The sequence below is a fragment of the Mobula hypostoma genome, chromosome 6 (genome assembly GCF_963921235.1).
Source record: "Mobula hypostoma chromosome 6, sMobHyp1.1, whole genome shotgun sequence".
Classification (NCBI taxonomy): Eukaryota; Metazoa; Chordata; class Chondrichthyes; order Myliobatiformes; family Myliobatidae; genus Mobula; species Mobula hypostoma.
In genome coordinates, this window is record NC_086102.1 from 170,710,601 (window position 1) to 170,736,468 (window position 25,868).

A 25,868-nucleotide genomic window follows, 5' to 3' on the forward strand; every position below is an offset into this window, starting at 1 on the left:
TGATTATTTTTAAGGCAGACACACTTTTGATGAGCAAGAGGGTAAAAGGTTACTGGAAAAAGACCCGAAATGTGAAGCTGAAGTTACAATCAAATTTCAGTGCTTGAGATGCCATTCCCTTCTCTCTGTAATTAAAAAAAAAGCTGAATTCTTTCCTCTGTGTGTGCACAGAGCTCAGTGATCTCTGTGCTGCCAGGGCAATGTGATATGAATATATAGTTGCTGCGTGGAAAGATCTAGTGACCAGGAAGCTAAGGGTCAGCATTACCTGTACTGTACCTCGACAGAAAGAGAGAGAGATCCACGCATGAGGGCATTTTCAGATGACATTCTGGAAAAATGCTACATATGGTTTACTGTGTTATGTAGTTTGCTCTTGTATGTATGACAACATTTGAGACAGGGACTCCTATGAGAGACTGAGGAAAACGAATAACGTGACAAGGTGAAGTACATATGCTACACTGATGGTTTTTGGAAACCTCTAAATTAGGGTTTCCCAATCTGGTGTCCATGGATCCTTTGGTTAATAGTAAGCATTTTTGACATAAAGATTGTTGGGAACCCCTGCTCTAGATGAACTGTTTGTAGACAGATACATCTTGGCTTCCTGTCTGGCAGTCCTTGTCCATCCCAGCCACACCTATCATGAAGCCTCTAGGTGTGTAGACTTAGCATTAAGATGCCCATTAAATGAATACTTCATTACCTTCATGCTTGGTGCAAGCACTCTGTCATACTTGGTGGAGCTTGTGTAGTGTTTGAGCAGTTTGCAGTGCGTTCTGAGGCTGTCCATTGAGCTCCTCCAATGTCAGGAGAGCATCACTTTGAGTAGCAAGAAAAGTAAAAATGTAGTGTGATAAATTATTAGTTCAATTAGACTGTTGGGTGGAGCTGTGATTTGGATGAGGCTGTTGGAGCTGGGATTTAGATGAGGCTATTGCGTGGAGCTGGGATTTGGACGAGGCTGTTGGTGGAGCTGGGATTTGGATGAGGCTGTTGGAGCTGGGATTTGGATGAGGCTGTTGGTGGAGCTAGGATTTGGATGAGGCTGTTGGAGCTGGGATTTGGATGAGGCTGTTGGAGCTGGGATTTGGATGATGCTGTTGGTGGAGCTAGGATTTGGATGAGGCTGTTGGAGCTGGGATTTGGATGAGGCTGTTGGAGCTGGGATTTGGACGAGGCTGTTGGTGGAGCTGGGATTTGGATGAGGCTGTTGGAGCTGGGATTTGGATGAGGCTGTTGGAGCTGGGATTTGGATGAGGCTGTTGGTGGAGCTGGGATTTGGATGAGGCTGTTGGAGCTGGGATTTGGATGAGGCTGTTGGAGCTGGGATTTGGATGAGGCTGTTGGAGCTGGGATTTGGATGAGGCTGTTGGAGCTGGGATTTGGATGAGGCTGTTGGTGGAGCTAGGATTTGGATGAGGCTGTTGGAGCTGGGATTTGGATGAGGCTGTTGGAGCTGGGATTTGGATGAGGCTGTTGGAGCTGGGATTTGGATGAGGCTGTTGGAGCTGGGATTTAGATGAGGCTGTTGGCGGAGCTGGGATTTGGATGAGGCTGTTGGAGCTGGGATTTAGGTGAGGCTGTTGGTGGAGCTGAGATTTGGATGAGGCTGTTGGAGCTGGGATTTAGATGAGGCTGTTGGTGGAGCTGGGATTTGGATGTGGCTGTTGCATGGAGCTGAGAGTTCAATTTTTTCTGTATGGAGAGAAACATGAATTTCAAATTTAGTTGTCCAGTGCAATGAGGAATTTGATGCCAAAATAATTGCTAGCATGATTTATACTAGATATTGTGTGTTTGCTTTTGAAGCGGAGAACACGAGCATTAAAATACATTATACTGTTTTGTAACATTTACTTTCACATTTCAGTGTTTACAGATCAGGTGCTGAAAGAAATTCTAATTTCCCTTTAGTACTTTTGCCAATTATTCTAAGCCTGTTAATGGTGCATTAACAAATAACTTAAATTTCCTTTTTATAAGTTTGAAGGGAAAATTGGGTTGGAAAGTCAATAATATGCTACCTCTTTCTGACCTGCTATGGAAAAGCTGTTTCCACATCTGTCGTGTGATTCAGTTGATGCTCCTGGTTGTTCTTTTTCCTCGCCATATAAAGGGCATACAGGAGTGAAATATACTGGCTAGTTGAATGGTGCCACAGCAACAAACTTGACCAAAGAGCTGTTTGTGGACTTCAGAAAGGGTGGGACGAGGGAACATAAATCAATCCTTGTAGAGGGATCAGAAGTGGAGAGAGTGATTTCAAGTTCCAGGGTGTCAAAATCTCTGAGAACTGAACCTGAACGCAATATATCGATGCAGAAGCCAAGACAGCAGTTATATTTTATTAGGAGTTTGATCAGATTTGATTAGTCAGCTGAAACAGTCAAATTTCTATAGATGTACCATGGAGAGCGTTCTGACTGGCTGCACCATGATCTGGTATGTGGGGGTGGTGGGGGCACAGGATTGAAGGATGCTATACCAAGTGGTCAAATTAGTCAGCTCCATCATGGGTACTAGTCTCCGTAGTATCCAAGTCTTCAAGGAGCGGTGCCTGAGAAAGTTGGCATCCATTATTAAGGAACCCTATCACCCAGGACATGCCCTCTTCTCTTTGTTACCATCAGGTAGGAGGTAGACAAGCCTGAAGGCACACACTCAGCGATTCAGGAACAGCTTCTTCCCCTCTGCCAACCGAATAGATGGACATTGAACCCACCAACACGACTTCACTTTTTTATTATTTGTTTTTACACTATTTAAAATTTAAGTATTTAATATACATATACATACTTATTGTTATTTATTTATTTTCTATATTATCACGTATTGCATTGTACCACTGCTGCTAAATTAACACATTTCATGACATATGCTGGTTTTGATTCTTCTTCATGAATTATTCAACAATACCTTTGTAATGCAAAGTTCTCTGATATTTTTGAGAAGCTTCTAAACAATCTTTTCCTGCTTTGAAGACATTTCATAAGCCTTTTTTATATTATTCCAGTTGTCTTTTGAACCAAAGTTTATGAAATGCTTTTATTCCAATCTTGAATGCTGTGACCCAGGACTTCAGAGGCTGGGCTCAGTTTGCTGGCAGCTATTTAAGGGGAATCTAATAAAATTCCATGCTTAGCTCTTCATGCAATATTTTGCTCTCCTCGTTACTCATTCAAATGTTGCCACTGCCCTGTGGCTGACATGATTTGATGATGTTATGTCATCAGTACTGTAAACCTGTTTCCCGTAGCTGTCTCACATCGTGAACATCAATTGTAAATGCTTTACTGAATAAAACCTTATGAATTTATCAATGACAAATTCCAGAAAAAAAAGCAAGTCCATAAAATAAACTCGGTGGCCATTTTATTAGGTGCACCTGTACTCCTGTGTCAGTCAGTCGGTGAGTGCCGTCCCGAATCCAGGGTTGATGGCTATGCACCTCCATCTTCTTCGATCTTGCGCTCTTTTTCTGGTCTCAGCATAACTCAACCCAGTCCATTGCCTCACATTATCATACCAAGAGGTTTGCTGCTTTCCTCTTTCCCTCTTTCCTTCTATCATCCCTTCCAATAACAATTTCTGCAGTCCACCACCCCTTAACAAGTGCCCGGCATATTCCAGCTTCCTCTTCTGCACATTCTTAAGCAAATCCTTTTCTCTCCTCGCTCCCTTCAACACTTCCATATTACTGACCTCCATCACCCATCTAATTTTCTGCATTCTCCTTAAACACCACATTTCAAATGCCTCCAGTCATTGTTGCGCTTCCTTGCATAAGGTCCACGATTCAACTCCATACAACAGGTTGCTCCAGACGTAGCATTTCCAAATTCTACAACACAGCCCAAAGTCCAACCTCTTGCCACACAGCACGTCACTCAGGCTCCAGAACTAATTTTGATACTGATTTTGGGGACTTCTTTCATCTGTGATACGATCATCATCTTCGTCTTTGCTGCATTTATTTTCATTCCAAATTGTTCACCTTCAGCATTTACCTTACTACTATTCTGAGTAACTCGTCCTCAGTCTCGGCTAACAACACTGAATCATCTGCAATACCTCAAGTTGTTCACCGTCACTCCACCACTTTGGACACCAGCTTCATCGTTCAACACCTTGAAGATTACCTCTGAGTAAATGTTAAATAATAAAGAGGAGATAATGCAGCCCTGGCGAACCCCTTTTTGGATCTCAACTTCTGGTGAATTCCCACCACTAGTTCTTATTGCTGCCTTCTGATGCCAGTACAGACTCGCAATCAGTCGAAAATCTTTCCCATCCAGCACCAACCAGTTCAGGCAATTGACCAGCTGTTCCTGATTGACTCGGTCAAAAGCTTTTTCGTAATCCAGGAAGCACATGTAAATGTCTTTTTTTTTCTAGACCTTGTTCCACAATCATTCGCAAATTGAAAATCCCTTCGCGGGTACCCTTACCCAGTATAAATCCACTCTGGCACTCATTAGTTTAATTAAGAACTGTCCTTTTTATTCTGCTTAGAAGTATTAATAACAAGATCGTGGAGGCATGACTTATAAGACTTATGGTTCTAAAGTCTTACTTTTCTTTGAGATCATGACAAACTCTGACACCACAAGACCTGACAAAGGGCGGATGAGCTCCTTGTGAGCCAACGGCCATCTTCCATGGATGAGATTAAAGCCTCACCACGTATCTCCCTCTTACTCCTGTGTATTAATGCAAATATCTAATCAGCCAATCACGTGGCAGCAACTCAATGCATAAAAGCATGCAGAAATAGTCAAGAGGTTCAGTTGTTGTTCAGACCAAACACCAGAATGGGGAAGAAATGTGATTTAAGTGACTTGGACTGTAGAATGATTGTTAATGCCAGCTGGAGTGGTTTGAGTATCTCAGAAACTGCTGATCTCTTGGGATTTTCAGATACACCACTCTAGAGTTTACAGAAAATGTTGTGAAAAACGAGAGACATCCAGTGAGCAGCAGTTCTGAGGGCAAAAATATGAGAGAGGTTAGAGGAAAATAGCCATGCTGACAGGAAGGCAACTGTAATCATGCATCACAACACTGGTGTACAGAAGAGTGTCTCCGATTGAACAACATGTCAGACCTTGGATTGGCTACTACAACTTAAAATCACAAACATACACTCAATGGCCACTTTGTTAGGTGCAGAAGATACCGAATAACGCGGCCATTGAGTCTATATTCTGTGGAGAAAATCAATATTTCATCAAGAAATTCAGAATTTGAAGAAAATACGAAGTTTAAATTGGTGACAGAATAAATAAGGAGGTATCTTAAGTCTGTAGTTTCAGTGCAAATCTCTAGGGAAAATAACAGCTGAATTCCTTTATTAATTCATCATACCCTGTCTTGGATCAGAATGCAGTGGCTTGGACGGTACCAACTGCAAGGCTGTTTGCATTCATCATTTTTACTCTGGGGAAGAGGTTCCCAACTCTTTCTATGCCATGGGCCAATGCTATTATGCAAGGGGTCCATGGATCCCTACTGAGAACCCCTTCTCAAGGAAATTAACAACAGTTCCAGGCTTTAAGGCATTTGGAGTTTTGTCAGAGCTGGTGTTAGTGATTCAGTGCGCTTCACATACCGTTCTGATTTCTGCTTGTGATGTGCCCACCCATAATTACTGCTGAGCAAACTATCTGGCCATAAAATAAACCAATTTTGTGCAAAGCAATTTCCTCCTTTGAAACCGACAAAATATAGGGGAATTCAAGCTATTTTCTCTCATAGTTTGGCTCCTACTTTAATCGTTTAAGTATGTTCTAATCTCTTTTCACACTCTTAATGTTTAGATGGCTAATTACAATTGCACCCTGTCGCATTGCTTGTGTGAATTCTTTGATGTAATTGGTTCCTCAAGGCCTGGTGCCAGGCAAAAGACCTCTTCCTTAATGTCAACAAGACGAAAGGGATGGTTATCAACTTCAGGAGATCTCATATCACTCACCCCTCCCCGCCCCCATCCCCTTTATATCAGCGACAGCGGCAGAACTGCAAGCAGTTTCAAACTCCTGGGAGTACATGTCCCAGAACACATGGTCCCAGAACACATGGTCCCAGAACACATCCTACACAGCTCACCGACACCGATATATTCTGAGGTGGCTGGAGAGAGCTGGACATTGCACGTCCATACTCACCTCATTCACGCGATGCACATCACAGCTTGGTACAGAAACTACACTGCGGCATTCCAGAAGGTTCTACCACGGATAGTCAAAACTGCCCAACGCATCACTGGCACCATCCTACCTGCCATCGCGGACACGTATACAGAAAGGTGCCGGAAAAGAGCCAGTAACATCATGAAGGATCTCACACGCCCTGCTCGTGGACTGTTTGTCCCACTCCCTTCAGGAAGGAGGCTGTGTATCATCCATGCCAGGATCACCAGACTCAGAAACAGTTCCTTCCCCCAAGCAGTAAGGCTGATCAACACCCCCATCCACCAACTCCACCACTGTGTTGTTATTTCCCGTCAGTCATTTTATTGTGTGTTTTTGTTATTGTGTTCTTTATCTTACAGGGGGTTTTTTGTGCAGCATTAGATCTGGAGTAACAATCATTTCATTCTCCTTACACTTGTGTACAGGAGATGACAAACAATCGTGAAAAAACACATCTCCATGGCGGGATGCCAGAAACCCCTCGAAACTGACACCACACTGTGGCGGGCTTTGGGGAAAAGTTCAGAGGCTGAAAATGCAAGAACTTTGTGGAAGCTTTTATTGAATGTCAGCGGCAATACATTGTTAACTGTAAAATCTGGGTCAATGTACTATTTCCTTCATTCATGTCTGTTTATTTTGCCTTTGCCCCTCTTGACTTTTACATTTTACTTTCTGAAGCAGTTATTTTTTTTTGAAATTTAATCTGTAACAGATGGAGTATAAAGGCAGAAATGAGTAACCTGGTCCCAATTCAATGCCAATAATTCATTGGAAGGATTGTGCGAGATTCTGTCAGCTCCTTGCAAATACGTACATTTCTATCAAAGATGAGGTTAAAGACTCTCATTGCTGGAAAAACAATCCTATGTATTATATATCCATTATAGCTGACAGTTCTAGGTTACATCTGAGCTTACAGATCAGCATCAGAAATTGAGGGATTTGCTTTCTGTGTTTCTGTGAAAATTTTCCCTGAATTCTTCAATGAAATATTTATGTGGATTTCCTCTGTGGAATGTGTCTTATTGATTTGCTTAATGGAATATTTTTCTGGAATTTGTTGTTGACATATTCATAAGGTTACATGAATCAGGTTTTCCATATTCTGTTTCTGAAATAACTAACTGGGTTCAGAAAAAGGCCATGCTGCATTAGCATTAGTACAAATTAATGGTCAATGATAATTAATGTTCACATCAGCCCTGGTATTCCAAAATCATCCAGGTTCGCACTGAGCACTTGCAACATCTGGCTGGAATTGGGTGTGGGGCCCTCAATAATCAGAAACATAGCTTTACTATTTAAACTTCTCCAATCCAGGTCAGTTGGACAAATTAATAAAATGTAAATGCTTAACCTTTCTGCTAGCACAAAATATGCTTGATACATTGAAGCATAGTTGTCTGTTGTAATTTAATAATACAATAGCAAATATATAAACCACCATCAAATCATAGCAACACACATCAAAGTTGCTGGTGAACGCAGCAGGCCAGGCAGCATCTGTGGGAAGAGGTGCAGTCGACGTTTCAGGCCGCGACCCTTCGTCAGGACTAACTGAAGGAAGAGTGAGCAAGGGATTTGAAAGTTGGAGGGGGAGGGGGAGATCAAAAATGATAGGAGAAGACAGGAGGGGGAGGGATAGAGCCAAGAGCTGGACGGGTGATAGGCAAAAGGGGATACGAGAGGATCATGGGACAGGAGGTCCGGGAAGAAAGACAAGGGGCGGGAGGGGGATCAAATCATAGGATGTGATTACACTGGGAAATTAGAAACATAGAAAACTTACAGCGCAATACAGGCCTTTCGGCCCTCAAAGTTGTGCCGAACATGACGCTATCTTAGAAATTACTATGCTTACCAATAGCCCTCTATTTTTCTAAGCTCCATGTACTATCCAAAAGTCTCTTAAAAGACCCTATCGTATCCGCCTCCAATACCATTGCTGGCAGCCCATTCCATGCCCACTCGCTGATTAAAAAACTTACACTGACATCTCCTCTGTAGCTACTCCCCAACACCTTAAACCTGTGTCCTCTTGTGGCAACCATTTCAGCCCTGGGAAAAAGCCTCTGACTATCCACATGATCAATGCCTCCCGTCATCTTATATACCACTATCAGGTCGCCTCTCATCCTCCGTCGCTCCAAGGAGAAAAGGCCGAGTTCACTCAACCTGTTTTCATAAGGCATGCTCCCCAGTCCAGGCAACATCCTTCTAAATCTCCTCTGCACCTTTTCTATGGTTTCCACATCCTTCCTGTAGTGAGGCGACCAGAATTGAACACAGTACTGCAAGTGGGGTCTGACCAGGGTCCTATACAGCTGCAACATTACCTCTCGGCTGCTAAATTCAATTCCACGATTGAAGAAGGCCAGTACAAACTATGCCATCTTAACCACAGCATCAAACTGCGCAGCTGCTTTGAGCGTCCTATGGACTCGGACCCCAAGATCCCTCTGATCCTCCACACTGTCAAGAGACAATATTCTACCATGACCTACCAAATTGCAGAGGAGGTTCACCAAGATGTTGCCTGGATTGAGGACTTTAGCTATGGAGAGGCTGGGCTTCTTTTCCATGGAGTGAAGGAAGTGTAGGTGTGACCTGGTTGAAGTACGGCAGATTATGAGAGGCATAGATAGTGTAGATTTTTGTACAGAATTGTCGATATCCTGAATGCAGTAGAAGAGGAGTCTATGGAATCAGATCCAATTACTATGTTTAAAAGATATTTGGACGGACATTTAAATACGCAAAGCAGAGAAAGACAGACTCCTAAAATGGGCAAATTGGATTGCTACAGATGGGCAAAAGGATCAGCGTGGATATGGTGAGCTGCTGTACAAATCCATCATGCTGCGATTGTTAAATTAATTCTGAATATTTGATTTAAAATTTCCAGTTCTATGGATGGGTCTGATTTCAAGTATGATTTACTTGTTGTAAAGCATTGTGACAGATTATGAAAGAAGCTTGATTAGTGATGGTCAAATATGTACTTGAAATTCATCGATCAGATATGGGTCCCATTCTTGTCTCTCATCAGGCTGCCAACTGCTTCCTTCTGAGGTAAAAACCAACCAATCTCACAGCAGGCTAAGACACAAAGACAAACTAGCACAGATCCTTCAGAAGGATTGTGGAATTTTGGCTAAGTTCTCTGCAGCCTGACAGCAGATCTGCACATTGTGTCTTCAAGTCTTCCCGGGCACTATGGAAAGCAGATTTTATTACATAAATGAAAAATTGGCTTTTGCTTGTCTACTGGAATCCAAATTAAAAGAAAACAGAAAAGCAGTTACTGAGTGTTTTTCAAGACATTGTTGTTGGACATAAAACGTTGAAAATGGAAGTCAGGCTGACAGTGCTGGGAAAGGCATGTTTGCCAAATCCTGAAGAGTAGATAACTAAGCACTGAAAAGGTTATTTTTTGGAATTTCAGCATCTGTATAATAGATTACTGATTGTTTTCCAATACAAGACAATAGCCAGGAGGCTTTCATAGTAAAATATAATGCATAGTATCGTTTCCCACTGTTCCAGAACTGACGTGGGAACAAATCAGCCTCAAACTTGATGAAGATACCCAAGGAAAAAAAAGGAAATTTTGAGAGCTGATAGTCTTTGAGCAATTTCCAATATTTTTAATCCATATGATTGCTTTCCTGAATTATTTTAGATACTTTCTGTAATTTTTATGCAAGTTTCATTATGAGTTTATGCAACCAAATTCAATTTGAATTTTGTATTGATATATTACAGTAGGAAATTGTTGCATTTTGGCTGAGGAGCATTTCAAAAGGACAGAACAATTCACCTTCTGTAGGATATGCATATGCATTTCATACTCAGAGTTGACCTAATTGTGCAAAGTTTAAAGGGACGGATTTCACTTCCCCTTTATTCTGTTCCTCCTGGAATTTTGATGTTTTCTTTCATGGTTTGAACAAGCAAGATAAAGACAGATAAAAGGATTATTTATGTCTCTTTAATATGGCAATTTCAATCACAACAATTTGTTCCTTTGTGTAAAAGTAGGTACTTTACAGTCGTGTGTTCAAATAATAAATAGATATTGAGTCATAAAAAGGAAACATGAAAACTGATAAAAGTTAAGCCAAACACTTGGAATTTAGGGGCTAACTTAAAGGGAGAGAGAGTTTGGGAAAGGGAGAGAGAGTTAGAGAGAGGGAGTGAGAGAGTGAGGAGAGAAAGAGGCATCTGCAGATGGAGCACCTCCACTCCATCTGTCAAAAGTAGAAGCTCTCATTACACAGTTTAATTCCGATTCCCATTCTGACATGTTGATCCATGGCTTCCTCTTGTACCACAATGAAGCCACCCCCTGTGAAGGAGCAACATGTTATATTCTGTCAGGATAGCCTCCAACCAGATGGCATGAGTATGGATTTCTCCTTCCAGTAACATTTTCCTTCCCCCTTCCTGCTCCTTCTATTCTCTGAACCTAGAAACGCAGAAAACCTACAGCACAATACAGGCCCTTCGGCCCACAAAGTTGTGCCGAACATGTCACTACCTTAGAAATTACTAGGCTTGCCCATAGCCCTCTGTTCTTCTAAGCTCCACGTACCTCTTAACTCATACCTCTTCTCACCTGCCTATCAACTCCCCTCGGGTGCCACTCATTCTTCTCTTTCTCCTATGGTCCAATCTCCTCTCCTATCAGATTCCTTCCTCTCCAGTCCTTTATCTTTCTACCCACCTGGCTTCACCTATCACTTTCTACTATCCTCCTTCTGCTCCCTCAACCTTTTTATTCTGGTATCTTTCCTCTTCCTTTCCAGTCCTGCAGAAGAATCTCAGCCCAAAATGTTGACCATTTGTTTATCTCCATGGACGCTGCCTGACCTGCTGAGACCTCCAGCATCTTCTGTGTACGTTGATCTCCAGATAAAGTTATCCATGAGCACATAAAGCAGAATAGGCCAAACCTGGAGAAACATAGCAATTTCAAGCTATACACATCAAAGTTGCTGGTGAACACAGCAGGCCAAGCAGCATCTGTAGGAAGAGGTGCAGTCGACGTTTCAGGCTGAGACCCTTCGTCAGGACTAACTGAAGGAAGAGTGAGTAAGGGATTTGAAAGTGGGAGGGGGAGGGGGAGATGCAAAATGATAGGAGAAGACAGGAGGGGGAGGGATAGAGCCGAGAGCTGGACAGGTGATAGGCAAAAGGGGATACGAGAGGATCATGGGACAGGAGGTCCAGGAAGAAAGACAAGGCGGGGGGGACCCAAAGGATGGGCAAGAGGTATATTCAGAGGGACAGAGGGAGAAAAAGGAGGGTAAGAGAAAGAATGTGTGCATAAAAATAAGTAACAGATGGGGTACGAGGGGGAGGTGGGGCCTTAGCGGAAGTTAGAGAAGTCGATGTTCGTGCCATCAGGTTGGAGGCTACCCAGACGGAATATAAGGTGTTGCTCCTCCAACCTGAGTGTGGCTTCATCTTTACAGTAGAGGAGGCCGTGGATAGACATGTCAGAATGGGAATGGGATGTGGAATTAAAATGTGTGGCCACTGGGAGATCCTACTTTCTCTGGCGGACAGAGCGTAGATGTTCAGCAAAGCGGTCTCCCAGTCTGCGTCGGGTCTCGCCAATATATAAAAGGCCACATCGGGAGCACCGGACGCAGTATATCACCCCAGTCGACTCACAGGTGAAGTGTTGCCTCACCTGGAAGGACTGTTTGGGGCCCTGAATGGTGGTAAGGGAGGAAGTGTAAGGGCATGTGTAGCACTTGTTCCGCTTACACGGATAAGTGCCAGGAGGGAGATCAGTGGGGAGGGATGGGGGGGACGAATGGACAAGGGAGTTGTGTAGGGAGCGATCCCTGCAGAATGCAGAGGGGGGGGGGAGGGAAAGATGTGCTTAGTGGTGGGATCCCGTTGGAGGTGGCGGAAGTTACGGAGAATAATATGTTGGACCCGGAGGCTGGTGGGGTGGTAGGTGAGGACCAGGGGAACCCTATTCCTAGTGGAGTGGCGGGAGGATGGAGTGAGAGCAGATGTACGTGAAATGCGTTTAAGAGCAGAGTTGATAGTGGAGGAAGGGAAGCCCCTTTCTTTAAAAAAGGAAGACATCTCCCTCGTCCTAGAATGAAAAGCCTCATCCTGAGAGCAGATGCGGTGGAGACGGAGGAATTGCGAGAAGGGGATGGCGTTTTTGCAAGAGACAGGGTAAGAAGAGGAATAGTCCAGATAACTGTGAGAGTCAGTAGGCTTATAGTAGACATCAGTGGATAAGCTGTCTCCAGAGACAGAGACAGAAAGATCTAGAAAGGGGAGGGAGGTGTCGGAAATGGACCAGGTAAACTTGAGGGCAGGGTGAAAGTTGGAGGCAAAGTTAGTAAAGTCAACGAGCTCAGCATACGTGCAGGAAGCAGCGCCAATGCAGTCGTCGATGTAGCGAAGGAAAAGTGGGGGACAGAGACCAGAATAGGCACGGAACATAGATTGTTCCACAAACCCAACAAAAAGGCAGGCATAGCTAGGACCCATACGGGTGCCCATAGCTACACCTTTAGTTTGGAGGAAGTGGGAGGAGCCAAAGGAGAAATTATTAAGAGTAAGGACTAATTCCGCTAGACGGAGCAGAGTGGTGGTAGAGGGGAACTGATTCGGTCTGGAATTCAAAAAGAAGCGTAGAGCTTTGAGACCTTCCTGATGGGGGATGGAAGTATATAAGGAATGGACATCCATGGTGAAAATAAAGCGGTGGGGGCCAGGGAACTTAAAATCATCGAAACGTTTAAGAGCGTGAGAAGTGTCACGAACATAGGTCGGAAGGGATTGAACAAGGGGGGATAAAACCGTGTTGAGGTATACAGAAACGAGTTTGGTGGGGCAGGAGCAAGCTGAGACAATAGGTCGGCCAGGACAGGCAGGTTTGTGGATCTTGGGTAGGAGGTAGAAACGGGAAGTGCGGGGTGTGGGAACTATAAGGTTGGTAGCAGTGGATGGGAGATCTCCTGAGCGGATAAAGTCGGTGATGGTGTGGGAGACAATGGCCTGGTGCTCCTTAGTGGGGTCACGATCGAGGGGTAAATAAGAGGAGGTATCCGCGAGTTGTCGCTGTGCCTCGGCAAGGTAGAGGTCAGTACGCCAGACTACAACAGCACCCCGCTTATCGGCGGGTTTAATAATAATGTTAGGATTAGTGCGGAGGGAGTGGAGAGCAGAGCGTTCCGAAGGAGTGAGGTTGGAATGGGGACAAGGTGCGGTGAAGTCGAGACGGTTGATGTCCCGTCGGCAATTAGCGATAAAGAGATCCAGAGCGGGGTGTCCATGAAGAAGAGGAGGGTTGAAGACGGGAGAAGGGGTCATCGGTGGGGGTGGAAGAGTCCTTGCCGAAGAAGTAGGCTCGGAGACGGAGACGGCGGAAGAAAAGTTCCGCATCATGGCGAACACGGAACTCGCTGAGATGTGGGCGAAGGGGGACAAACGTGAGGCCCTTACTGAGAACAGAGCGTTCTGCCTCCGACAGTTGAAGGTCGGAGGAGATGGTAAAGACCTGGCACCGATAAGAGCTGGGATCAGAGGGGGGAGGGGGGAGGCTGGAGGTGTCAATGGAGAGGGGAGGGTTAGGGTGAGAGGAAGATGGAGCCTCTGAGGGCCCAGGAGTTGACGGTGGGATCTGAGGAAGACGGGGCTGCGGAGTGGTGGTGGGGGAAGGGGAGACGGGAGTCACAACAGCAGCACATAAAGACCCGGCCTGGAGTTCAAGGCTGGAGTTGCAGTTGGTGGTTGCGCAATCGCTGTGAAGGTGCTGTCTTCCTTTTTTAAAGAAAGGGGCTTCCCTTCCTCCACTATCAACTCTGCTCTTAAACGCATCTCCCCCATTTCACGTACATCTGCTCTCACTCCATCCTGCCACCACCCCACTAGGAATAGGGTTCCCCTGGTCCTCACCTACCACCCCACCAGCCTCCGGGTCCAACATATTATTCTCCGTAACTTCCGCCACCTCCAATGGGATCCCACCACTAAGCACATCTTTCCCTCCCCCCCCTTCTGCATTCCGCAGGGATCGCTCCCTACGCAACTCCCTTGTCCATTCGTCCCCCCCATCCCTCCCCACTGATCTCCCTCCTGGCACTTATCCGTGTAAGCGGAACAAGTGCTACACATGCCCTTACACTTCCTCCCTTACCACCATTCAGGGCCCCAAACAGTCCTTCCAGGTGAGGCAACACTTCACCTGTGAGTCGACTGGGGTGATATACTGCGTCTGGTGCTCCCGATGTGGCCTTTTATATATTGGCGAGACTCGACGCAGACTGGGAGACCGCTTTGCTGAACACCTACGCTCTGTCCGCCGGAGAAAGCAGGATCTCCCAGTGGCCACACATTTTAATTCCACATCCCATTCCCATTCTGACATGTCTATCCACGGCCTCCTCTACTGTAAAGATGAAGCCACACTCAGGTTGGAGGAACAACACCTTATATTCCATCTGGGTAGCCTCCAACCTGATGGCATGAACATCGACTTCTCTAACTTCCGCTAAGGCCCCACCTCCCCCTCGTACCCCATCTGTTACTTATTTTTATGCACACATTCTTTCTCTCACTCTCCTTTTTCTCCCTCTGTCCCTCTGAATATACCTCTTGCCCATCCTCTGGGTCCCCCCGCCTTGTCTTTCTTCCCGGACCTCCTGTCCCATGATCCTCTTGTATCCCCGTTTGCCTATCACCTGTCCAGCTCTTGGCTCTATCCCTCCCCCTCCTGTCTTCTCCTATCATTTTGCATCTCCCCCTCCCCCTCCAACTTTCAAATCCCTTACTCACTCTTCCTTCAGTTAGTCCTGACGAAGGGTCTCAGCCTGAAATGTCGACTGCAGCTCTTCCTACAGATGCTGCCTGGCCTGCTGCGTTCACCAGCAACTTTGATGTGTGTTGCTTGAATTTCCAGCATCTGCAGAATTCCTGTTGTTTGAATTTCAAGTTATGTCAGGGCTTGAGAAAGTTACAAAAATTGGGAAGGGTGGACCATGGACACATTTGAATATGGCCATGAGAATTTAAAAATCGGGAGCCACTGTAGCTCAGCTGACACAAGGGTTTGGGAATATTGGAGGGACAGAAGAGTTTTGGATGAAGACCAGACTCCAATTTATGGAGGTTAAAATATAGCAGGTCAGCCAGTGAGTATTGTAGTGGTCAATTTCAGGAGGACTGAGAGCATAGATGAATGTTTTAGCAGTAGCTGAGTTGAGATCTGATATGATTACTATGATTAGTTATAATAATGAAGTGATCTGTGGTAATTAGCAAAACATTGGATCAAATAAAAATGGTAGAAGAGAAGATGTTTATCAACAGTAAGAAAAGATATTTAGTCATTTGCTATTGCAGTATATTATGGTAATTTTAGAACTACTAATTAGCTGAGGCACGTTCTTGTTTATTTTCAGGTGTTTACATATAACGTATTAACTAACACCTCTTTCTCATCATCAGATTGTTTAACCAACCATGGGAGATGTTAAGATTTCTCAAACTACCACTCGTATTTCCAAAACAACTCTAACATTGGAAAGGCCTCAAGGGGACAACTACCCACCTGAAGTGCCTGTATTCACATTGCCTCCAAGAAATGTTCGTATTCCCATCGGTGGAACAGCTAGATTCGATGGAAAGGTATGTCAGTCTGAGTTATGCTATTGGATTGGTACTTTTAGGTGAATGCACTGTGTTTGTGGTAGAGTCATAGAAAAAGTACAGCATAGAAACAGGCCCTTTGGCCCATCTAGTCCATGCTGAAACATTTTAAACAGCCTACTCCCATTGACTCCATGCCCCTACCATTCAGGTACCTATCCAAAATTCTCTTAAACATTGAAATCAAACTTGCTTGTGCCATATATGTTGGCAGCTTATTCCACTCTCCCAGGAACCTCTGAATGAAGAAGTTTCCCCTCATGTTCCCCTGAAACTTTTTACCTTTCACCCTTAACCCGTGACCTCTAGTTGTAGTCCCATGCAACCACAGTGGAAAAAGCCTGCTTGCAAATACCCCTCATAATTTTGTAGACCTCTATAAAATTTCCTCTCAGTCTTCTACCTTCTAAGGAATAAAGTCCAAACCTATTCAGTCTTTCCTGATAACTTCAGTCCTCCAGACTGGCGACATTGTTGTAAATTTTCTCTGTACTCTTTCAACCTTACTTTCATCTTTCCTGTAGATAGGTGACCACAACCACACACAATACTCTAAATTAGACTTCACCAACGTCTCATACAACTTCAACATAACATCCCATCTCCTATACTCAATATTTTAGTTTATGAAGGCCAGTGTACCAAAAACTTCCCTTAAACCTTATTTTCCTGTGGCATCACTTTCAATGAATATGGACCTGTATTCCCAGATCCCTTACTTGTACCACACTCTTCAGTGCCCTACCATTCACTGTGTAGGATCTACCCTGGTTGGTCCTGCTGAAGTGCAAGGCCTCACACTTGTCTGCATTAAATTCCATCTGCCATTTTTCAGTCTATAAGATTGGTTAGACATGATCTCCCACACACAAAGCCATGCTGACTATCCTTAATCAGTCCATGTTTATCCTAATACTTATATATCCGGTCCTTAGAATATCTTCCAATAACTGTCCACTACTGATGTCAGATTCCCAGGCCTATAATTTCTTGATTTATGTTTAGAGCCTTTCTTAAACAGCAGAACAACACTGACAATCCTCCAATCCTTTGGTACCTGTCCTGTCGCAAAGGATGATTTAAATATCTCTGCTAGAGAGCCCTAGCAATTTCTGTGCTTGTCTCCTGTAGGGTCCAAGGGAACAACTTGTCAGGCACTGGGGATTTCTCCACCCTGATTTGCCTCAGGACAGCAAACATCTCCTCCTTTGTAATCTCTATAGGGTCCATGAAGTCAATGCTGCTTTGCCTCACTTCTATAGACGCAGTGTCTCCTTCACCTTGTCTGCTAGAACAACTCCATGCCATCTGTTAGCCCTCCTGATTTCTTTCTTAAGTGTTTTCTTACCTTTCTTATACTTCGTAAGCACCTCATTTGTTCCCAGTTGCCTGTACCTGCTATGCACTGCCATTTATTCTTAACCAACGCCTCAATAACTCTTGAAAACCTAGATTCCCAACACTTGTTACCTTTAACAAACACAAGAAAATCTGCAGATGCTGGAAATCCAAGCAACACACACAAAATGTTGGAGGAACTCAGCAGGCCAGGCAGCATCTATGGAAAATAGTACAGTCGAGGTTTTGGGTGGAAACGTCGACTGTACTTGTTATCTTTCCCTTTTATTCTGAAGGCCACATACAAGCCTTGTACTCGCAAAATTTCACATTTGAAGGCCTCTCCCTTACCAAGTACTTGTTTGCCAGAAAACAGCCTGTCTCAATCCACACTTGCCAGATCATTTCTGATACCAAGGTGCACAAAGGGCGTCACTCAGGCAAGGCGAGGGCAATGGATGAGATGGGAGGGAGTGGAGAAAAGAAAGATCTCCTGGAAAGAGCTGTGGGAGATGGGGACATTCAGAGCGAGCTTCACCATCAGGGCTGCCTACGATGTCTTGCCGTTTCCCATGAACCTCAGCCAGCGGTATGGAGAGGACCCCACATGCTCCCTCTGCCCGACTTCAGCAACACTGAAACACACTCTGGTGGGCTGCAAGACCAGCCCTACTCAAGGCCGATACACCTGGTGGCACAACCAGGTGCTACGATGTCTTGCAGCAGTGCTGGGAAGTCGGCGGATGAGCGTCAACGCTCTCCCTCCCCCTTCATCCCGCTGGCCGTTAACAGCATTTGTCTGGGAAGGTGAGGGTCAAGCCAGGCTCGATACATCAAGACCAGACACCAGGCGGCTAGGCGGGGCACATGATTGGAAGATGGTGGCAGACTTAGGCCATAGGCTCTGCTTCCCAACTGAAACTGCGGAAACCAACCTCAGACCAGACCTTGTGCTGTGGTCGGCCTCACTCCATCTTGTTTACATCGTCGAGCTTACAGTGCCCTGGGAGGATGCAGTGGAGGAGGCCCACGAGCGCAAGAAGCTGAGGTTGCAGCCAACCCGCAACAACGTGGCTGGAAAGCAAGGTCCGACTGGTCAAAGTAGGCTGCAGAGGATTTGTAGCCACAGCAACATCAAGGCTACTCCGGGAGTTGGGAGTGCGAGGGAAGACACACCGACAAGCAGTCACAGACCTCTCCAGAGCTGCTGAAAAGGGTAGTCAGTGGCTCTGGATGAAGAGAATTGGTTCCATCTGGGTCCCCAGGTGAGTGAAAGGCATCTAGGGGGTGAGCCCGGGATGCCGGGATTCACTGCTGAACCCTCCGGAGGTGTCGTGGGCCTATCAGCGAAACACTGAGGAAAGAGGGCGCCCACTTGATAACCCAGAAGATGCCACCACTCACTTGGCCACCCCACAGAGTCTAGGCAGCAGGTCTCAGGAGTGCACATAAGGGATATTAACATCTCGTCCTACATAACATAACAACAAAATTATCCTTTCTCTAATTTAGAATCTCAATCTGCGGCTCGACCTACCCTTCAGCATTTTTGAAACTAATGGCATTGTGATCACTAGATGCAAAATCGTTTCCCTACAGAAATTGCTGTTTCTGCCCTGTCTTGTTCCCTAGCAGCAGATTAAGTATTGCACAATCTCTAGTTGGGACTTCTTTGTACATTCCTGAACACATTTGACAACCTCTATAATCAATATGTGGAAAGTTAAAATTACCTACTATAACAACCTTATGTTTCTTGCAACAGTCTGCGATCTTTACAAATTTACAAGTCTAAGTCCCGGAGACTGTTGGGTGGCCTGTAATACAGCTCCATTAATGTGGTCATACCTTTCTCATTTCTCAGTTCCACCCATAACACCTCACTGCACAAGTTCTGCAGTTTGTCTTGACTGAGCACTACTGTGACATTTTCCTTGACTAGTAACAGCTCCTCCTCCTCTAATCCCTCCCGCTCTGTCGCGTCTAAAACAATGAAACCCTGGAATATTGAGCTGCCAGTCCTGCCCCTCCTGCAATCAAGTCTCCCTAATGGCTACAATATCATAAATCCAGGAGTTGATCCATGCCCTGAGCACATTCACCTTTCCTACGATACTTCTTGCACTGAAATATACGCAGTTCAGGACGCCAGTCGCACCATGCTTAACCTTTTGTTTAAACTCCACCACTAGCAAACCTTCCCATGAGGATGTTTTTTCCCTTTCAGCTCAGGTGCAAACCAACTCTTCTGTACTGGTGCCACCTTCCCTGGAAGAAACCCAATGATCCAAAAATTGTCTGCCCTCCCTCCTGCACCATCCCCTTAGCTACATCTTAAACTGTATAATCTTCCTGTTTCTAGCCTCATGGGTACGTAGCACAGTTAGCAATCCTGGACGTCCTACCCTTTAACTTAAATCCCTGAACTCCCTTTGCAGAACCTCGTCACTCGGCAAAAAAAAAGAGGATTCCTGCATTTGCCCAACTTTAACAATTCCCAAAAGTGCCATTCAAATCTGGTCTACTTACAAAGCAATCTTCCAGCACATGATCATCTAAATGCTCAATGCTGGTCAGTCCAGTTAAATTATAGAACAAGTAATTATAAAATACAGTAAATTGGACAAAAAGAGACATTATAACTACAAATGCATCATTCCATATGACTAATTAAACATTATAACTTAGCTTCTTCACACTTTTTACACATTATTTTGGTTTAAATTGTTTGGCTCAGCAATGCCTGAGTAAAAAAGTATACTGCATTTTTTTGTCTACGACCAATTATGGTTGAATAGGATAATCCCCAAGAAATTCCTGGAGATCACAAATTACTTTCTGGCTTACCTGTCACAGTGTGTTTTTTTGTTCTGAAATGCAATCTTTTCAAATAGTGGGCATGTAGGCACTTGGCTTATCCAATTTCATCAGTCATGTATGGAAGTTTGCAATGAAAAACATACCAGTACGATTTTTCTTTTGTACATGTGATTTATATGCATGTTATCAGACAGCAATTTAGATGTCAAGTTTGAAGAGTTCGATATGGTTTCAGAGAAAGTTTCAGGTAATTCTGTAATGGGCTCGCTTATTGAATGTGCTGTTCAGAATCAGAATTCTCAGGTAGTTGTTTCAAATAAATGTCTAGAAACATCTCTCCTAACTTCGACAGAATTACAGCAAGATTCAATGAAGAACAGTATGTTTCACATCACTAGGGACAAATAATAAAATTTTTACTGTATAAAATTACAGTGTATTTAGCTGAGATATTCTAGAAAGTCGATTAATCACTCTCTTACCCATATAGAGGGCATTCTGTCTTCTTCTTTGTGTTCTGCACCTGGAGTTCAATGGCTGTTTATAACACCCTGTACCATAGTACATCTCCAATTGCCATAGACATGCATCTACTCAGTCTGACTAGAATTTCTTTCTTTTACTTTATTTTAGCCAATTCTCTTTTAATCTCTTTTTTTTTCTATTGGCTGTTCATTTCTCCGTATTGTATGTCAAAGAGTTGGAGTCTTTGAAAACAGATTTATATTTATGAGCATCCAACAATATTTCTGTGGCCCTGCACCTTAAGAAATGTTTGCAATTTTTCTCAGTTATTTGACATAAAAATGATCAGAAATTGAAATGTGAGTAGACCACATGGTCCCTCTTTCCTGCTTCACCATGCAATAAGGTCGAAGCTGGGTTTTTATCTTTGCACCGTTTTCCTGCATGAATCACAAAGTCCTTGATTGCTTTGACATATAAAAATCAATTGCTTCCTGAATTTTTCTTGGCGTCCATATTATATATCTTAAATATGTTTGCCAGTCTTTAATGAACAAAGCTCTAAACTCTGGAGTAGTTTCCTGTTCTATTATGGATTTAATGTGAATGCCGGCAAGAAAATGAGTCTCAGGGTCATATATAGTGACATATATAAACTTTGATAATAAATTTACTTTGAATTTTGAACTTTGAAGCTTTCCACCTTATCTGTTTCCTTTCCTCTCCTTAAAACCTACATTGTTAATCAATCTTTTGAACATTTGCCCTAGTATCTCCCGGAGTACATTCCTGACTTTTTTTCTCATTTGTCTGACTTCCTGTTCATGTGTACACTTTTACTCTTCAATCAACACACACAAAATGCTGGTGGAGCTCAGCAGATCTGACAGCAACTCTGGAGGGGAGTAAACACTCAACATTTTGAGCAAAGACTCTTGGAACTATGGAGGGAGCAAGACCCCTAATCAGAACTGGAAAGGAAAGAGGAAGAAATTAAAACTGCTGTGTTCCTTTAGCATTTTGTATTTGTTGCTCTGGATTTCCAGCATGTGCAGAACATCTTGTGTTTATGAATTACTTTACAATCTTTCATTGGAATGAAATGGAAAATATGTGTACCAAGTATCTAAAATGAAAGAGATTCTGCAGGTGCTGGAAATCTTGAGCAATGAACACAAAATTCTGGAAGAGTTCAGGAAGTTTGGCAACACCTGTGGAGGGATATACAGTCGATGTTTTGAGCCAAGACCCTCGATCAGGATGAAGAAGGGTCTCAGTCTGAAACATCAGTAGGTGATTTTCCTCCCAAGATGCTGCCTGACTTGTTGAATTCCTTAACCATTTTGTGTGTGTTGCTCCAAATATCAAAACATAATTTAGATTTAGGCTGCTGACTTAAATTGAACTTAGCCCATCAGGAAAGTCAGAAGGAGCAGAGGCATAAAATCAGTTGCCAGAGTCTGGAGTGATGTTTGTTGATAGAATAATTTGATAAATACTAATGAAGAGCAGAAATTGACATTCAGAACTGTTGACTGGGTTTGTGGCTTTGCCCTATGTCATAGATTTCCAGAGGCTTATGAATGGGTAGACTTGGATAAGGGACCTGTGGGAGAGTGGGAAATGTGAGCCGTGAGTAGAGTTTGAGAAGTGCAGCTCAGCTGGACATATCAAGCTGATCTGGTGCCTCAGCTGTAACTGCCACCTTGAGGTCAGCGTATGTGCACTTAGCTGGGCCTTTGTCCTTGACACTCTGGATCTTTGGGCTTGGTAGTGATGACTGGCCCCCAGAAGCTTGATCACCCTGCCATAAATCCGACAGCAGAGCTATGCCTGTCAGAGCAACCACTGACTTTAAATTTACCATTCACCAGCATGTAAAACATTAAAATTGAAACAAATAATTAAAGAACAAAATACTTAACTTCCAAGAACATTATAAAAGTGCTTAGGATTAATAATAAGTCCACTACCAGACTTGCATTATTATTGAGCTTTAAGTAAATATGTAAACCTGCATGTGAAAGCAAGTTCCAGTTTATCACAGCATGTGCGTGGAAGTCCAAGTCTGCCTGTTTTTTCAAAAGTTCCAATCGGAATTATTGTTTACAGCCGACACAACTTTCTCCATAAGAAAACACTTGATGTGTTCTGGAGTGTGCATAGCAACTTAACTTGTAGGGTTGTGTTAAATATAAGTATGTTGTATTTAATAAGGCACACACTCAGCGATTCAGGAACACCTTCTTCCCTTCAGCCGCCCAAATCCTAAAAGGACATTGAATCCTTGAACACTACCTCACTTTCTTAATATATATTATTTCTGTTTTTGCATGATTTTTAATCTATTCAATATATGTATACTGTAATCGATTTACTTATTTATTATTAATTTTTTTCTTCGATATTATATATTGCATTGAACTGCTGCTGCTAAGTTAACAAATTCCACGACGCATGCTGCTGATTCCGTACGTATATTTAATTAGCTTAATTGGCAGAGAACTTGTTTTCATACTCTCTCTGCTCCTTCCCATTCCCATCCTTGCCCCTTCAAACACGGGATTTCTTGTTGCTAGACAGCAGGTAGTCCTGATGAAGAGTCTTGGCCTGAAACGTCGACTGTTTATTCTCACTCATAGGTGCTTCCCGACCTGCTGAGCTCCCCCAGCACACAGTGTGTGTATATCTTTTTGCTTTCTCTACTCAGGGTCTCCCACGTGGATTCTAACGGAGCCCGTTCCTCCCCCAGGTTGTGCCACTCAACAGCTGTAGAATTTCAGCCACCATGCACTTCCCCTTGAAGCAATGAGAGTTGGTAAAAGCAGTGTTTCCACTTATTATAGAAACCCACTGGTGAAACAACTAGTCCAGTAGTCATTGCCCGGCAACCTTGAGGTTGCTATGTCATCCACATCCCATTCAATCTCTCTAGGATAAATTACCCCTTTCATTGGGGGTTTAGCCCAGATATGCACCCAAGAGGAAAATAATACTTCTGTTCCTTTAAGTGCGATTTGAATTTTTGCCTTCCTAAAATTCTCTGGAGCTTCCGCCTACAATATTTTCAATTGCTTTTGTACAGCTTTTCCTATTTGTTCACTTCTCTCTTTCATCATACCGACAAAGTGGATGTCATTGTTTACCCTGAGTCCGGGAAGGAAGGACGAATTGCACAAAGATCAGTTTGATTGCTTTATTGAAATTGTCGGTGTTGGGCTCTGGTGTGTGGTGATCTCGAGGCCGAGCGGTATGCTTGGGATGTTGGAAATACAACGTAAAAACAGACTGGATATTATTTTTATTAGGTGATATTGAAGGGATAAAACCGAAACTTAAATTGAATAAATATCAGAAAGAATTTATAAAAATTGCATTGGCAGTAGCTAAGAAGACTATAGCAGTTACTTGGAAATCTGATTCGTATTTAAGTATGGATCGTTGGAATAATGAAATGGCTAGTTCTATTCCACTCGAAAAAATTACTTATAATTTAAGAGATAAATATGTAACATTTCTGAATATTTGGCGCCCTTATTTACAAAAGATAGGATGGCATATTTAAGTGCTCCGATAAAGACTTTGGTCACTTGGGGAAAGTAACGAATAATTATACCAAATTTATTTTGAATCCCATGGAGCATGTGGAAACCTTCCAATACCCAGGCGGTTCTTTTCTTTTTTTTTCTTTTTTTTTTCTTTTTCTTTCTTTTAGGTAGGACTATATATGGGGGGGAGGAAGGGTGAAGGGGGGGAGGGTAGATTCTATTTTTTCATGTATTCTTTTTGAAAATTCAATAAAAATTATATTACAAAAAAAAACAGACTGGATATGTTGCTGATCCTCATTCTGCTCAGAGAAACAGAGCTTACGTTCAGGTTTTCTTGAAGTTTTGACTCTATTTTACTTTCCATTGAAGTGCCCTGAGCAGCTGATTATTTCCATGCAAAATCAAACTGCTGATGAAACTTGGTGGATCAGGCAGCATCTGTGAAGCGAAATGGACAACCGACATTTCAGCACAAAAAGTCAGTTGCATATTTCCCTCCTCAGATTCTGCCTCTGTTTTTTGTTCCAAATTCTAGTCTCTTGTGTCTTCTGATTAGTCCAAGTATTTTCCATTTTTATTGCAAAATCACTTTACATAATATTGAAACCATAAAACTTGTCTTAATTAAAATGCAGGTTTTATAGGCAGTCCCATATAAGGAAGCACCTTGTTTTTTGTCTAACTTTTATTTTAATGAACTTGAGGGAATGATTTAAACTTCTATACACTTGTATAGTGAAATATTCACATAATGCCAAAAAGATTTAATAATGACCATTGGTAACAAAACCAGTTCTTTGTTTGAATAAATCTTATAATTGGGCCGTTTACTAGTAACATTATCTGGAGTTTGATTAGACACACTTGTCATCTTTAGAATGATGAATAGTAAGGTAAGGGCTTTGATATTCCTCAACAGTCTGGCAGGATGAGCTGTGTAATCACCACGTTGAACACAACAGTAAATCCTGATGCTCTATAAAACAGTGTAACAGATCTGTTTTGTTCAACAAAAGGTTTTGTATTCTCATCACGCATGAGAAGTTTTCCACTAAATTACTTTTAATTGCCTTCATCCATAAAAATATCCATTAATATTTTTAAAAGTGTACAACTGTGTGGGTAAGTCATTAGTAAAATTAACTTATAATTTCTTTGTAAATTAAGGCATCTTTTCATTGGTCATTTTAGGGTTTATTTTGGTGGAAACCATTGTCACCACATTGAAAAAGTAAATGTGCCCTCTATTTAGCTTGTTTTTTCATGTCTTGTTGATGGAACGGTACAGTGTCAATTTTAATTCTTTCAAATTAGCACTAGTCATTACTCTTAAGTTGTTCTGTTTGCCCTCATTGTTTTGGGCCTCTCCTCAAACCACTTGCTTGTCCATTTGAAACCGAAGGAATACCATGTTCTGAGGAATCAGTTCACCCTTTGATTTTTAATCACGTCTAAGTTCTTCAAAATCAACAGTTGGAAGAAATAGAGAAAAACCATTCAGAGTGCCATATGGGGGAAAGAGCAGAGTTTGAAGGGATCAGGGGTGACTTTGAAGAGTCCGTATTGAGTGCATGTGCAGTCTTTTTGCCCTTCCATGGAGCTGCCATGCATGCAGAGTTGGGAATGGAAGTGGATGAGGCTGCGATCCCAGCTGCTTTGGAGACAGACCAGAATACAAATCTAGAATGATAGAACCTCTCAGGGGCTGCTGCAGGAACATCAGAATGCATCTTATTAATTATTCATTTATGGAATGCACCTTCTACCTGGTCAGAAAATAACAAAAAGTATTTATTTATATGTGTTTGTG

The 25,868-nt window shown here is 43.1% G+C and overlaps 1 protein-coding gene across 5 annotated transcripts in view; it reads left to right on the forward strand.

The window, feature by feature from the left end:
* Nucleotides 1-25,868, forward strand: part of LOC134348611 (myosin light chain kinase, smooth muscle-like) — a 365,048-nt gene that overhangs the window by 113,620 nt on the left and 225,560 nt on the right. For all 5 annotated transcript variants that reach the window (XM_063052250.1, XM_063052252.1, XM_063052248.1 and 2 more), the window contains exon 2: nt 15,684-15,863. In XM_063052250.1, coding sequence (XP_062908320.1) covers nt 15,699-15,863 — 165 coding nt within the window. In that variant the 5' untranslated portion in view covers nt 15,684-15,698. The remainder of the gene's footprint in view (nt 1-15,683; nt 15,864-25,868) is intronic.